The sequence below is a fragment of the Salvelinus fontinalis genome, chromosome 8 (assembly GCF_029448725.1).
Source record: "Salvelinus fontinalis isolate EN_2023a chromosome 8, ASM2944872v1, whole genome shotgun sequence".
In the NCBI taxonomy this organism is placed as follows: Eukaryota; Metazoa; Chordata; class Actinopteri; order Salmoniformes; family Salmonidae; genus Salvelinus; species Salvelinus fontinalis.
This window is the reverse complement of record NC_074672.1, coordinates 2935511-2951789: the sequence shown is the minus strand read 5'-3', so window position 1 is coordinate 2951789 and position 16279 is coordinate 2935511. Positions and strand designations below refer to the sequence as shown.

Genomic DNA, 16279 nt, shown 5'->3' with positions numbered 1-16279 from the left:
TCTATTTGAAGTAGTGTGTTTTCAAATACTAATACTTTACCCATTGAAGGCCCCACCCAGTTTGACTTGCATGTTCAGGACAGCCCAAGGGGACCCCAAAAAAATTGAAATAGTTGATTTGGCCAGTAAATGTGAAAATACTCAAATACACAGAAAATAAGTATTTCAAATACAAATATTTAAATATGCATGTATTTGAACCCAGGTCTGCTTAGTACCATATAGTTGTAGTACAATGTATCAGAATTACAGTTTACATTGGTATTCCAAAATTGCATAGCTGTAGGGATCAAGCAGGACCACAGTGTCCGGTTCAGGGGCGTAGGCATGGGTGGGTCTGGGTGGACACAGGCCCACCCACTGGGGAGCCAGGCACTGCCAGGCCCACCCAATCAGATTGAGCAAAAACAAAAACAAAATACATTATTATTACAAAAATGCTTCTCCACACACAAACGAATTTCTGGCTATGCCCCTGGTCCGGTCTGGAGCGTGAAGTCAAGAGCTCTGTTGGTCAGCTACTGCGTAGCAACCTAGTGGTGCCAAAAACCCTGCTCTGCCCTAGAAAGCCTATATAAATTACAATCGCCAGAACACTGGCACACCAATTTTTTTTAGATGGACGTTTTGGCCTCCCCAAGGTGAATAAAGTTCCCTACAAATTGAGACATTTAAGTAACTAGTGATCCATTCTGACTACAACATTTGTCGTAACACAGGACCACATGCTGACACAGACCAATCACGGACCAGCAGGCTACGAGAAGGCTCCATAGACATAGATAAAAATATAGATAATAGATAAAAATGACTATATCGACCTTGATCTTTTGCTAGTTATGGCCACTTTCACCATGATCCTTAGATAGTTTTTGGTGCCATTCAGCCCCATTCAGCAATATGGCGCGTTTCAAATTCAAATGCTTCTGCCCATCAGGAGTTTTCCATAGAAATACGCGGATGATGTCAGCACTGTCACTATCTACTGGTTTTAATGTCTATGGAATCTAGCCACAAAATGAAACCAATGTCCATAAGACAGCCTCTCTTTACCCAGCAGCCATCTGGTGGGGGCCTCCTCTGTCCTCAGAGTGGGGAAAGGGAAGTTCCGACGGACATCCGAAGAGCTGCGGAACTCATACTGGGAGGCTGAGAACATCTCACCGTCTGCAATCAGGACCAGAGAGATGCAGGGATCAAAGAGAGAGAACACAGAACAGGGGATAGATGAGTTTCTCTCAGTTCCTTCTTAGTGGTGGGTTAGGTCCAAATAGTGCAGCCCAGTGGGTAGATTATGGTTCTTACCCACAAGGAGGCCGGTGTAGCCCTTGGTTGGGTCGCAGGGACACCTGTCCCTGCCTTCTTCGAAGCCAGAGGAGAAACTGAAGCGTTCCACGTCCTGATAGAAAAGAGAAGAGAGAGGATCAATAACTACAGTAGGGGGATATAAATCAAACCATCACAAAAGCAGGTAACCCAGCATGCTAATAGAGCACAGTCTGAATCATAATACCCATAAAACCTAGCGGTCAAACACGGAAATGGTTGCAATCGATTTTACACCCTTAATTTTCCCATAAGGGATTTCAGAAACACTGAAAATAATCGAATCAAATCAAAGTGTATTTGTTACATGCGCCAAATACAACAGTGAAATGCTTACTTACAAAATAAGGGCTGTGTTTATATATTTTTTTAACTAGGCCAGTGAGTTAAGAACAAATTCTTATTTTCAATGACGGCCTAGGAACAGTGGGTTAACTGCCTTGTTCAGGGGTAAAACGACATATTTTTACCTTGTCAACTCGGGGATTTGATCTTGCAACCTTTCAGTTACAAGTCCGACGCTCTAACCACTAGGCTACCTGCCGCCCCCTTTGTGTAGGCTTACCCTGGCTTCAGTGGTCGAAAAAGTACCCAAAGTCATACTTGAGTAAATTGTCATACTTGAGTAAAAGTGAAGATACCTTAATAGAAAATGACTTAGTAAAAGTGAAAGTCACCCAGTAAATCCAACTTGAGTAAAAGTCAAAGTATTTGGTTTTAAATATACTGAAGTATCAAAAGTAAATGCAATTGCTAAAATATACTTAAGTAACAAAAGTAAAAGTACAAGTATAAATAATTTCAAATTCCTTATATTTATCAAACCAGCATCATTTTCTTTTTTTTCATTTACAGATAGCCATGGGCACACTCCAACACTGACATCACTTACCAACAAAGCATTTGTGTTTAGTGAGTCCGCCAGATCAGAGGCAGTAGAAATTGACCAGGGATGTTAACTTGATAAGTGTGTGACCATTTTCCTGTCCTGGTAAGCATTTAAAATGTAATGAGTACTTTTGGGTGCCAGGGAAAATGTATGGAGTAAAAAGTACATAATTTTCTTTAGGAATATAGTGAAGTAAAAGTAAGTTGTCAAAAATATAAATAGTAAAGTAAAGTACAGATACCCCAAAAACGACTTAAGTAGTACTTTAAAGTATTTTTACCTAAGTACTTTGCACCACTGCCTCGTGTGATGTTTTGACAACCGTGTAAATCTATCTAGGACAACGTGACTTTTATCAATATATAAACCCTGTATTTATTCCCCAAAAATCTACAGGTACCCTGGTCCTGTGTGGCTCAGTTGGTAGAGCATGGTGCTTGCAACGCCAGGGTTGTGGGTTCAATTCCCATGGGGGGACCAGGATGAATATGTATGAACTTTCCAATTTGTAAGTTGCTCTGGATAAGAGCATCTGCTAAATGATGTAAAAATGAAACATGAATTAGCTGCTAATGTGGCTATCATACAGAACTACAAATGCCTGTCTCAAGCTTCACGTCACTCACCAGGGCCATGATGATCTAGACAAGACTGCCAAATCGAAGCAAAGGTATGAATATCTGGATTAACTATCTAATGTTAGCTAAATTTAGTAATGGGTAAATTTGTTTAAATTGACAATTCTGTGAACTGTCTAGGGCAAGTTTTGAATTTACACTAGGCTACACAATACCTGTAATCTAGCTAGTCTTGAGGCAACAGTGTGCTTACTTTACTGCAGGAAGACATTGATCTGTTTGCTGTTACCCTCTGGACAGCAGATTACTAGTATAGCTACAAGGAAAGGTAATGTAACCTTATTTAGTCCTATTTGCATTGGTGTGTTTTAAATGAATTGGTATTCACACATGTTTTTCAGGTAGAATTACTGTCATGTTATTGATACCAAATTGCCAACATTATTCCATAACCAATGGGTGAGCCTGAGTCTTATCACCTCCACTAGGAAAGCTGTTTCCACTTCCTGTAATATTTCAGTTATTGCAGGAAGTCCAGAGGAGCAGGAGTGTGTGAAGGGTTTTGTCCCAGCCCAACTCTAACCCCTGATAATCAACATAACAAATCACAGTGATAGGCTATGATTTGTAATCAGGTATGCTTTGTAATCAGGGGTGGATTCATATACTGTAGATGTTATTGATATATAACGCACGCTCCACTCTCAAGTTGAACTTGTTGACTGATGCCAAGGCGATGGTTGGCGAAGATAAAGGGAGCAGCTGCAGCCAAGGCATCATTGGTCCACACCTGCCCTGTCCTATCTATTTGTAAATTAATGTACTTGCCTTTGTGGTAGTAATTTGTGTAGTAATTTGTTGCATCGTATTGCTCAGTTTATCATTTGTGTCAACTTTGAATTCAATCTTAGCCACAGATTGTTAACTTACTTCATTTTGTACTTGACCTTTATAGACGCAGACCCGAAGACATTCAAGCAGCACTTTGAGAGCATGTATCCAAAGTCTTCAATGGTCCCAGTACTGGTTGATGTGCAGGCCTAAGTGACCACACACACTCAAATGGAACTCCAGCTAGGGTAAGATACTTTCATCATTCACACACAGTAGACATAGTCCATGCTTTTGTCACTTCTAGGTTAGACTACTGCAATGCTCTACTTTCCGGTTACCTGGATAAAGCACTAAATAAACTTCAGTTAGTGCTTAACACAGCTGCTAGAATCTTGATTAGAACCCAAAAATTTGATCATATTACTCAAGTGCTAGCCTCTCTACACTGGCTTCCTGTTAAAACCTCTTCGGCCTAGGGGGCAGTATTTTCACGTCCGGATGAAAAGTGTGCCCAAAGTAAACTGCCTGCTACTCAGGCCCAGAAGCTAGGAATCAAATAAAATCAAATTTATATGTCACATACACATGGTTAGCAGGTATTAATGCAAGTGTAGCGAAACGCTGGCGCTTCTAGTTCCAACCATGCAGTAATATCTAACAAGTAATATAACCTAACAATTTCACAACAACTACCTTATACACACAAGTGTAAAGGAATAAATACGAATATGTATATAAAAATATATAAATGAGTGATGGCCGAATGGCATAGGCAAGATGCAGTAGATGGTATAGAGTACAGTATATACATATGAGATGAGTAATGTAGGGTATGAAAACATATAAAGCGGCATTGTTTAAAGTGGCTAGTGATACATTACATAAAGATGGCAAGATGCATTAGATGGTATAGCGTACAGTATATACATATGAGAAGAGTAATGTAGGGTATAAAAACATTATATAAAGTGGCATTGTTTAAAGTGGCTAGTGATACATTTAGTGATACATTTAATTACATCAAGATGGCAAGATGCAGTAGATGGTATAGAGTACAGTATATACATATGAGATAAGTAATGCAGGGTAAGTAAACATTATATAATATAAAGTGGCTAGTGATGATTACATCAATTGTTCCATTATTAAAGTGGCTGGAGTTGAGTCAGTATGTTGGCAGCAGCCACTCAATGTTAGTGATGGCTGTTTAACAGTCTGATGGCCTTGAGATAGAAGCTGTTTTTCAGTCTCTCGGTCCCTGCTTTGATGCACCTGTACTGACCTCGCCTTCTGGATGATAGCGGGGTGAACAGGCAGTGGCTCAGGTGGTTGTTGTCCTTGATGATCTTTTTGGCCTTCCTGTGACATCGGGTGGTGTAGGTGTCCTGGAGGGCAGGTACTTTGCACCCGGTGATGCGTTGTACAGACCTCACTACCCTCTAGAGAGCCTTCCGGTTATGGGCGGAGCAGCTGCCGTACCAGGCGGTGATACAGCCCGACAGGATGCTCCTGATTGTGCATCTGTAAAAGTTTGTGAGTGTTTTTGGTGACAAGCTGAATTTCTTCAGCCTCCTGAGGTTGAAGAGGCGCTGCTGCGCCTTCTTCACTACACTGTTTGTGTGGGCGGACCATTTCAGTTTGTCCGTGATGTGTACGCCGAGAAACTTAAAAAACTCTCCACCCTCTCCACTACTGTCCCGTCAATGTAAATAGGGGGCTGCTCTCTCTGCTGTTTCCTTAAGTCCACAATCATCTCCTTTGTTTTGTTGACATTGAGTGTGAGGTTATTTTCCTGACACCACACTCCGAGGGCCCTCACCTCCTCCCTGTAGGCCGTCTCGTCGTTGTTGGTAATCAAGTTTACCACTGTAGTGTCGTCTGCAAACTTGATGATTGAGTTGGAGGCGTGCATGGCCACGCAATCGTTGGTGAACAGGGAGTACAGGAGAGGGCTGAGAACGCACCCTTGTGGGAACCCAGTGTTGCGGATCAGTAGGGTGGAGATGTTGTTACCTACCCTCACCACCTGGGGGCGGCCCGTCAGGAAGTCCAGGACCCAGTTGCACAGAGCGGGGTCGAGACCCAGGGTGAGGGAATAGCTACACTGTTTGTATTCGGTCTTGTTTCCAGTCACCTTGCCCTGATTAAAAGCAGTGGTTCGCGCGTTCAGTTTTGCGCGACTGCTGCCATCAATCCTTTTCCTTTTTTTCTCCCCGTTTCTGGTTAAACTCGCACACCGAATCAGCGTATTCGTCAATGTTGTTGTTCGCCGCAATGCAGAACATATCCCATTCCACGTGATCGAAGCAATCTTGAAGCGTGGAATCCGATTGGTCGGACAAGCGGTGAACAGACCTGAGCGCGGGAGCTTCCTGTTTTAGTTTCTGTCTATAGGCTGGGAGCAACAAAATTGAGTCGTGGTCAGCTTTTCCGAAAGGAGGGCGGGGGAGGGCCTTATATGTGTCGCGGAAGTTAGAATAGCAGTGGTCTAGGGTTTTGCCAGCCCTGGAAGCACAATCGATATGCTGATAGAATTTGGGGAGCCTTGTTTTCAGATTAGCCTTGTTAAAATCCCTGGCTACAATAAATGCAGCCTCGGGATATGTGGTTTCCAGTTTACATAGAGAGTCCAATGAAGTTCTTTCAGGGCCGTCGATGTGTCTGCTTGGGGGGAATATACACGACTGTGATTATGATCAAAGAGAATTCTCTTGGTAGATAATGCGGTCGGCATTTGATTTTGAGTAATTCTAAGTCAGGTAAACAAATGGACTTGAGTTCCTGAATGTTATTATGATCACACCATGTCTCGTTAATCATAAAGCATTACACCCCCGCCTTTCTTCTTACCAGAGTGATGCTTGTTTCTGTCCGCGCGATGCGTGAAGAAACCAGGTGGCTGTACCGACTCCGATAGCGTGTCTCGAGTGAGCCATGTTTCCGTGAAACAAAGAACGTTACAGTCTCGGATGTCTCTCTGGAATGCAAACCTTGCTCGGATTTCATCTACCTTGTTGTCAAGAGACTGGACATTGGCGAGTAGTATGCTCGGGAGCGGTGCGCGATGTGCCCGTCTACGGAGCCTGACCAGAAGACCGCTCCGTCTGCCCCTTCTTCTACGGCATCGTTGTTTTGTGTCGCCGGCTGGGATCCGATCCATTGTCCTGGGTGGTAGGCCAAACAGAGGATCCGCTTCGGGAAAGTCGTATTCCTGGTCGTAATTTTGGTGAGTTGACGTTGCTCTTATATCCAATAGTTCCTCCCGACTGTATGTAATAAAACCTAAGATTACCTGGGGTAACAATGTAAGAAATAACACATAAAAAAACGAAATACTGCATAGTTTCCGAGGAACGCGAAACGAGGCGGCCATCTCTGTCGGCACCGGAAGTTTTATTGGATATAATTGGTTTAGATTTAGATAGAAAACACTCTACAGTTTCTAAAACTGTTTGAATAATGTCTGTGAGTATAACATTACTGATATAGATATTTTGTAGTCATGTTGCGCGAGTTAGAACCAGTGTTTTTCTGGATCGAACGCGCCAAATAAATGGAAATTTTGGAGATATAACGATGGAATTAATCGAACAAAAAGACAATTTGTGCCAACAAAGAAGATCTTCAAAGGTAAGGCATGAATTATATCGTAATTTCTGCATTTTGTGTCGCGCCTGGCGGGTTGAAATATGAATGCCATGTGTTTGTTTGGTGGGGTGCTATCCTCAGATAATCGCATGGTTTGCTTTCGCCGTAAACCTTTTTGAAATCTGACACGTTGGCTGGATTAACAAGTGTAGCTTTAATTTGGTGTATTGCATGTGTGATTTCATGAAAGTTTAATATTTATAGTAATTTAATTTTGAATTTGGCGCTCTGCCATTTCACCGGATGTTGTTGAGGGGTTCCGCTAGCAGGAACGTCTAGCCGTAACAAGTTAAGGCAAGGGCTGATTTCAAGGTTTTACTGCTAACCTACAAAGCATTACATGGGCTTGCTCCTACCTCTATTTCCGAATTGGTCCTGCCGTACATACCTACACATACGCTACGGTCACAAGACGCAAGCCTCCTTATTGTCCCCAGAATTTCAAAGCAAACAGCTGGAGGCAGGACTTTCTCCTATAGAGCTACATTTTTATGGAATGGTCTGCCTACCCATGTGAGAGATGCAGACTCGGTCTCAACCTGGCCGGTTCCCCTCTCTCCACTGGGATTCTCTGCCTCTAACCCTATTACAGGGGCTGAGTCACTGGCTTACTGGTGCTCTTCCATGCCGTCCCTAGGAGGGGTGCGTCACTTGAGTGGGTTGAGTCACTGACGTGATCTTCCTGTCCGGGTTGGCGCCCCCGCTTGAGTTGTGCCTCGGCAGAGATCTTTGTGGGCTATACTCGGCCTTGTCTCAGGATGGTAAGTTGGTGGTTGAAGATATCCCTCTAGTGGTGTGGGGGCTGTGCTTTGGCAAAGTGGGTGGGGTTATATCCTGCCTGTTTGGCCCTGTCCGGGGGTATCGTTGGATGGGACCACAGAGACTCCCGACCCCTCCTGTCTCAGCCTGCAGTAGTTTATGTGTCGGGGGACTAGGGTCAGTCTGTTATATCTGGAGTATTTCTCCTGTTTATCCGGTGTCCTATGTGAATTTAAGTATGCTCTCTCTAGTTCTCTCTTTCTCTCTTTCTCTCTCTCGGAGAACCTGAGCCCTAGGACCATGCCTCAGGAATACCTGGCCCGATGACTCCTTGCTGTCCCCAGTCCACCTGGCCGTGCTGCTGCTCCAGTTCCAACTGTTCTGCCTGCGGCTATGGAACCCTGACCTGTTCACCGGAGGTGCTACCTGTCCCAGACCTGCTGTTTTCAACTCTCTAGAGACAGCAGGAGCGGTAGAGATACTCTGAATGATCGGCTATGAAAAGCCAACTGACATTTACTCCTGAGGTGCTAACCTGTTGCACCCTCGACAACCACTGTGATTATTATTATTTGACCCCGCTGGTCATCAATGAACATTTGAACATCTTGGCCATGTTCTGTTATAATCTCCACCCGGCACAGCCAGAAGAGGACTGGCCACCCCTCATAGCCTGGTTCTTCTCTAGGTTTCTTCCTAGGTTCTGGCCTTTCTAGGGAGTTTTTCTTAGCCACCGTGCTTCTACACCTGCATTGCTTGCTGTTTGGGGTTTTAGGATGGGTTTCTGTACAGCACTTTGTGACATCAGCTGATGTAAGAAGGGCTTTATAAATACATTTGATTGATTGACATCGTGTCAACAAAATGCTGTCTTCAATGCTTAAGGCCAGGTACCACACCCTCATAGGGTACTTTTCCCCCCTTAATCATATCACAATCAACTTTTACCAGTTAAATGTAGACACAAATTTCTGAATATTATATATTAAACATTTTCTGAAATATGTCATTAAAATATGCAAATGAGGTGATATCTCATTAAATATGCTAATATTTCCATATCGCGCAAATCCATTTTTCAGGACACTGGATGAAGTCAGCCTAAATACTTGAATTGAATTTTGTTAAGACACTCCATGATGGGACATGTCCAGAGCAGATCTATCTGTAAAATACTAAAGACATGTATGTAAAATGCATTTTTGGCATATTTTTCCACAGAAAATGTAATCTAGAATATAAATAAATAAGCATATCAACAATTCCCTCTAGGCAGGTCTAGAGAACATATCTATTCAGATGCTTCTGAAGCTGAGAAAAATTAGTTGGCGTGTGGGAAGAGTCTGCCTTTCGGGAAATTGCAGTGAAAGACAAGTACACTGAATTTAGACTACCAAACGCCTATTTAGAAAGGGGAAAGAGAAAAGGCAACCTAGTTGCCTAGTCAGTTGTCCAACTGAATGTATTCAACTGAAATGTGTCTTCCGCATTTAACCCAACCCCTCTGTGACCCAATAACCATCTGTTCAAAGTAAGTTACTAAATATAGTCCAGTTTGTAACAATCTCTATGAAATGGGCTTTTAAATGATGTCATTTAATGAGTGAGATTTGAAATCATTGATGTATGTCCATTTATTTAAGTGTTTCAAACTCATTAAAATGTTGATGAAGGTAGTATGATAAACTTAAGAAAATATACATTTTCATCAAGTTTTTGTCATTTTTATGGTTAACCTTTTGAAAATACTAATATTAATGGACCAAAACACCAACAAATCTCAAAATTGAAAGGTAGATGCAAGAATGTCATTTCATTCTGTGGTGACTGGCCTTAAGTTATGTTGTGTATGGCTCAATTTGTTGAAATGCTGTGGTCACTCATCGTCTTTAATGTTGTGATTCACATACACACAATGACCATGATATGAATGCTGCAACTGACAGAATGACTACGATGGACAACGCTGAGACCCCGATTATGACCGGACATTGGCCCGGATTTCTGTGACAATGACCTAAAAGCGGTGCAGAAACACTCAAGCACCCCATTTTATGTTTATTCCATGACCAACCATCCCTCTAGCTACCCCTTATTCCAGACTACGCCTTTTCTGCCCGATGGTCCCTCAACTTCACACACTTTGGAACTCTCCATCTTATCTCTTTAAACCCTCCCTACCGCCGCCCAATTTCCCTATGCTGCTTCCTTCACTGCTACTTTTGATGTGATTACATCGTTTTTAAAGTGCTGTGGTGTACTGTTTTTGCTACCTTTTTTTCTCTCGCTTGTGTAATGCCGTTCTCCTGCTTATTCTAGGGTTCAGACTGAACGCAGTGTTAAACGGGCTGGTCACAATTGACAGCGGCAACATGGACCTGTTCAATTGACAAGAAGGGTGTTGATGCAGCTGCGTGTAGGCATGGCTTCCTTGTTTTGAGTCCGTTTCTCATTCTGCTGGAGTTCAGCTAGCATTTTATATTAAACATATCTTACACACCCAGTTGTTTCTCCATTTGTAACTCACCCCCCGAACAGCACAATATGCTGTTTTACATTTTGGTCTAATTCCTGAAATGGAAAAGCAGAAGAATCTGTGCGCTCTTGGATAAGTTAGTAATAATAATTAATATGGTGCTCTTCAATGTCCCAGGTTTCTGGCATTGATGAATAAATAATGTAATTTTTTACTTCAAGTCAGATGTTTATATGTTATGTATGAAAGGCATATGTATGCATTGTTTACTATTTAGATTTATTTCATTGATGTAATTGTTGGAGTTCGGGTGTTTGACGTGATTGACGGGTGACTAGGTCTATTCTTGTCAAATAACTATGCTTAGTCATTCGTGATTATGGATGCATTCTGCAATGAGTTAATCTAATTTTGAATCTGCAACAAGTTAGATCTGAATTTCTTAAAATATAGCAGTGCATTCTGACACCATGAATTGAAATAGATTTCACCTCGTTCATATAGATGGCAGAAATAATAAAGGATTAAATATAGACTGCCATTGGCTGAAGGAGAAAACGATGTTGCTAATTTAATCTAGGAAGCTAGCTAGCTTCTTTGCAAAAATCTGGCCTAGAATTCGTAGCCCATTGTAAATATCTGACTGCTCCTCGGTTAGTATTATGTTCAAAACACAAGACCAAATGCATAAATAAGACCACAAATATTAGTTAAATAAAATATGGAACAGTAAATGAAAATTGTCAACATATCTTTCATTTTGGATCAAGGAAGCTAGTAGGCAGCTAGTTGACAGCAAAGGTGTCAACTAGAGATGACGTGCAGGAGCTTGCAGGGATTTGTAGTGTTGCAGGACGTCTCATTGGATGCTAATTAGCATTTTTGAATCATCTGAGAGTAAATAGAGCTGAATATATTGATAAAAGTCACCTTGTCCGAGAGAGATTTACACTGTTATCAAAACGTCACGCCAGGGAAAGCCTACACGAAACACAGACCTTGTTTGAAGTGGTTCTAAGATCTCCTTTGGGAAAAATGGATGATGAAAAAATGTTTGGAACCATTTCCGTGTTTAACCACTAGGTTTTATGGGGATTATGACGTGTCCACAGTAGGGCTCTATGGGCAGTTTGTTGGGAGCCGGAATATAAACCAGAAAATCCTCAGCAAAAGGAAGGACAGCTCTTACTATGTAAGCACAGAGGGGCCTGAAGGCGTGCGTGCCACAGACGTACAGGTGAGTCTCATTGTACCTCTGCAGGAAGCGGATGTGATTGTAACAATCTGTCTGTAGGAGACACAACAGTATGGTTATACATCTATATAACATCAACCTAATCTTGAAGGCTAACGCATTCACTTGACTCCTTCTTGATCAGGAACACATTATAATAACAACACCACATAATTGTTATACTAGATAGGGCCATCTAAGAGAGAGCGAGAGCGAGTTTGTGTGTTGAGCAGTGGGTGCTACACGTCTTTGGTTATACCTGATTGTCTTTTCCTTTGTTGAGACACTGCTTCTTCTGCTCTGCCGAAGCTTCCCAATCAATCTGCAAACATCGGGAGACAGTAATGACCACTCAGTGGGAGCATGGGGCAGTGTACCATGGCAATATTTCAATACTGCAGTGAATACTCCATTTTAAATACTCCAGTTACTCCCATCAACTACATCATTGTGTTTTAAGCTATTCTATTGGCCCGTGGGTAAATTTGCCCCCAACATTTAATCCAATACTCACACTGCAAAAAATGTACCTATAATAGGATTTACTGAATTTCCTTAAGGCTATTATCAGCCTGTCCTGTTTAAAAGTTGTGAAAGAGAAAAAGATTTGTGAAATAGGGTTAGTTTTGCCATTGCAACATATCGGTTATATGATTTGTTGTGCTGTACCAGCTAACCAGTTATAATACAATACAACGTTGTTGCCCTTCGAAACGGAAAGTTAGCGTCCTGGCTGGTACTCACCGTGAGATTGCCAGGTGTAGAGATGTTGGTGGTGTCCAGGGCGTAGAGAGCCCCCCTGGCCCCTACATACAGCACCCCATTGTCCTCCTCCAGTAGCAGCGTGCTGTAGTTCTGAGATGGGCTGCTGAACCGCTGGCAACCCAGCAGGCCTGAAAACAAACACACAAACTTACTGAGACTTTGGGGCAATTTAACTGAACCTGCATTGTGGTATTTGCACAGTTTTCCAAAGGTCAAATAAAGTCACAGAATAGTTTTGGTACTGGAAAAACCTATAATTATTATTTCTACTGCCAAGCACAGGTACAGTTGAAGTCGGAAGTTTACATACACTTAGGTTGGAATCATTAAATCTCATTTTTCAACCATGTAAAGGCAGTCAATGTTGTTCTCCCCCTTAGACGAGAAGGAGCATGGATAGGACCAAGATGCGGATTGAGGGAAATAAGCCATCTTTTAATGAAGAACAGCAAACAAGACACTACAAACTACAAAACAACAAACTAACAAACCTTCAACCGTCCTGTGTGGCCCAAACACTGACACAGGAACAAACACCCACAAACACCAGTGAAACCCTGGCTGCCTTTGTATGACTCTCAATTAGAGACAAACAATACACACCTGTCTCTAATTGAGAATCATACCAGGCCGAACACAAAACCCCACATAGAAATACAAACATAGACAAACCCACCCAACTCACGCCCTGACCAACTAAAATGAATACAAAATAAAGGAAAACAGGTCAGGAACGTGACAGAAACCCCCCCTTAAGGTGCGAACTCCGGGCGCACCAGCACAAAGTCTAGGGGAGGGTCTGGGTGGGCGTCTGTCCACGGTGGCGGCTCTGGCGGTGGACGAGGTCCCCACCCCACCATAATCAATCCCCGCTTCTTTATCCCCCTCCCAATGACCACCCTCCCACTAACCCCACCTAAATGAAGGGGCAGCACCGGGATAAGGGGCAGCACCGGGATAAGGGGCAGCACCGGGACAAGGGGCAGCACCGGGACAAGGGGCAGCACCGGGACAAGGGGCAGCACCGGGACAAGGGGCAGCACCGGGACAAGGGGCAGCACCGGGACAAGGGGCAGCACCGGGACAAGGGGCAGCACCGGGATAAGGACCAGCACCGGGATAAGGGGCGGCAGGTCCTGGCTGAGGGACTCCGGCAGGTCCGGGCTGAGGGACTCCGGCAGGTCCGGGCTGAGGGACTCCGGCAGGTCCGGGCTGAGGGACTCCGGCAGGTCCGGGCTGAGGGACTCCGGCAGGTCCGGGCTGAGGGACTCCGGCAGGTCCGGGCTGAGGGACTCCGGCAGGTCCGGGCTGAGTTGCAGCTCCGGACTGTAGGGCAGCTCCGGACTGTAGGGCAGCTCCGGACTGTCGGACGTCTCTGGCAGCTCCTGACTGGCGGGCGTCTCTGGCAGCTCCTGACTGGCGGGCGTCTCTGGCAGCTCCTGACTGGCGGGCGTCTCTGGCAGCTCCTGACTGGCGGGCGTCTCTGGCGGCTCCTGACTGGCGGGCGTCTCTGGCGGCTCCTGACTGGCGGGCGTCTCTGGCGGCTCCTGACTGGCGGGCGTCTCTGGCGGCTCCTGACTGGCGGGCGTCTCTGGCGGCTCCTGACTGGCGGGCGTCTCTGGCGGCTCCTGACTGGCGGGCGTCTCTGGCGGCTCCTGACTGACGGACGGCTCTAGCGGCTCCTGACTGACGGACGGCTCTACTGGCTCGGGACAGACGGGCGGCTCTAATGGCTCGGGACAGACGGATGACTCAGATGGCGCTGGGCAGACGGATGGCTCAGATGGCGCTGGGCAGACAGATGGCTCAGACGGCGCTGGGCAGACAGATGGCTCAGACGGCGCTGGGCAGACAGATGGCTCAGACGGCGCTGGGCAGACAGATGGCTCAGACGGCGCTGGGCAGACAGATGGCTCAGACGGCGCTGGGCAGACAGATGGCTCAGACGGCGCTGGGCAGACAGATGGCTCAGACGGCGCTGGGCAGACAGATGGCTCAGACGGCGCTGGGCAGACAGATGGCTCAGACGGCGCTGGGCAGACAGATGGCTCAGACGGCGCTGGGCAGACAGATGGCTCAGACGGCGCTGGGCAGACAGATGGCTCAGACGGAGCTGGGCAGACGGGCCGTTCAGGCACCGCTGGGCAGACGGCAGACTCTGGCCGGCTGAGACGCACTATAGGCCTGGTGCGTGGTACCGGAACTGGAGGTACCGGGCTGAGGGCACGCACCTCAGGGCGAGTGCGGGGAACAGGAACAGGGCACACTGGACTCTCGTGGCGCACTCTAGGCCTGGTGCGTGGTACCGGAACTGGAGGTACCGGGCTGAGGGCACGCACCTCAGGGCGAGTGCGGGGAGAAGGAACAGTGCGTCCAGGGCTCTGGAGACGCACAGGAGGCTTGGTGCGTGGTGCCGGAACTGGAGGCACTGGGCTGGAGACACGCACCATAGGGAGAGTACGTGGAGGAGGAACAGGGCTCTGGAGATGCACTGGAAGCCTGGTGCGTGGTGTAGGCACTGGTGGTACTGAGCTGGGGTGGGAAGGTGGCGCCGGATATACCGGACCGTGAAGGAGGACACGTGCTCTTGAGCACCGAGCCTCTCCAACCTTACCAGGTTGAATGGTCCCCGTAGCCCTGCCAGTGCGGCGAGGTGGAATAGCCCGCACTGGGCTATGCAGGCGAACCGGGGACACCACCTGTAAGGCTGGTGCCATGTACGCCGGCCCGAGGAGACGTACTGGAGGCCAGATACGTTGGGCCGGCTTCATGGCATCCGGCTCGATGCCCAACCTAGCCCTCCCAGTGCGGCAAGGTGGAATAGCCCGCACTGGGCTAAGCACGCGTACTGGGGACACCGTGCGCTTTACCGCATAACACGGTGTCTGACCAGTACGACGCCCTCTTACTCCACGGCAAGCCCGGGGAGTTGGCTCAGGTATCCAACCCGGCTTCGCCACACTCCCCTTTAGCCCCCCCCCCAAGAAATTCTTGGGTGAGCCTCTCGGGCTTCCAGCCTCTCATCCGTGCTGCCTCCTCAATCCACCGCTCCTGGGCTGTGGCTGCCTTCTTCACCTCCCGAGAGCGGCGATTCTCTCCAACCCTTCCCCAGGGTCCTTTTCCGTCCATGATCTCCCAAGACCATTCCTTCTGTGTCCAGTGCCTTAGTTCTTTCTCTCTCTCCTCAATCCGCTTGGTCCTGTTGTGGTGGGTGTTTCTGTAAAGGCAGTCAATGTTGTTCTCCCCCTTAGACGAGAAGGAGCATGGATAGGACCAAGATGCGGATTGAGGGAAATAAGCCATCTTTTAATGAAGAACAGCAAACAAGACACTACAAACTACAAAACAACAAACTAACAAACCTTCAACCGTCCTGTGTGGCCCAAACACTGACACAGGAACAAACACCCACAAACACCAGTGAAACCCTGGCTGCCTTTGTATGACTCTCAATTAGAGACAAACAATACACACCTGTCTCTAATTGAGAATCATACCAGGCCGAACACAAAACCCCACATAGAAATACAAACATAGACAAACCCACCCAACTCACGCCCTGACCAACTAAAATGAATACAAAACAAAGGAAAACAGGTCAGGAACGTGACAAACCAGTCCACAAATTTGTTGTTAACAAACTATAGTTTTGGCAAGTCGGTTAGGACATCTACTTTGTGCATGACACAAGAAAATCTTCCAACAATTGTTTACAGACAGATTATTTAACTTATAATTCACTGTATAACAATTCCAGTGGGTCAGAAGTT

General features: G+C 45.8%; 1 protein-coding gene across 2 annotated transcripts in view; it reads right to left on the bottom strand.

Moving 5' to 3' along the window:
• The window catches only part of LOC129860373 (semaphorin-4G-like), an 85700-nt gene that overhangs the window by 24916 nt on the left and 44505 nt on the right, over positions 1 to 16279 (bottom strand). For both annotated transcript variants that reach the window (XM_055930729.1, XM_055930728.1), the window contains exons 3-7: positions 12489 to 12637; positions 12004 to 12066; positions 11700 to 11798; positions 1306 to 1399; positions 1054 to 1167 (exon numbers count right to left, since the gene is read on the bottom strand). In XM_055930729.1, coding sequence (XP_055786704.1) covers positions 1054 to 1167; positions 1306 to 1399; positions 11700 to 11798; positions 12004 to 12066; positions 12489 to 12637 — 519 coding nt within the window. The remainder of the gene's footprint in view (positions 1 to 1053; positions 1168 to 1305; positions 1400 to 11699; positions 11799 to 12003; positions 12067 to 12488; positions 12638 to 16279) is intronic.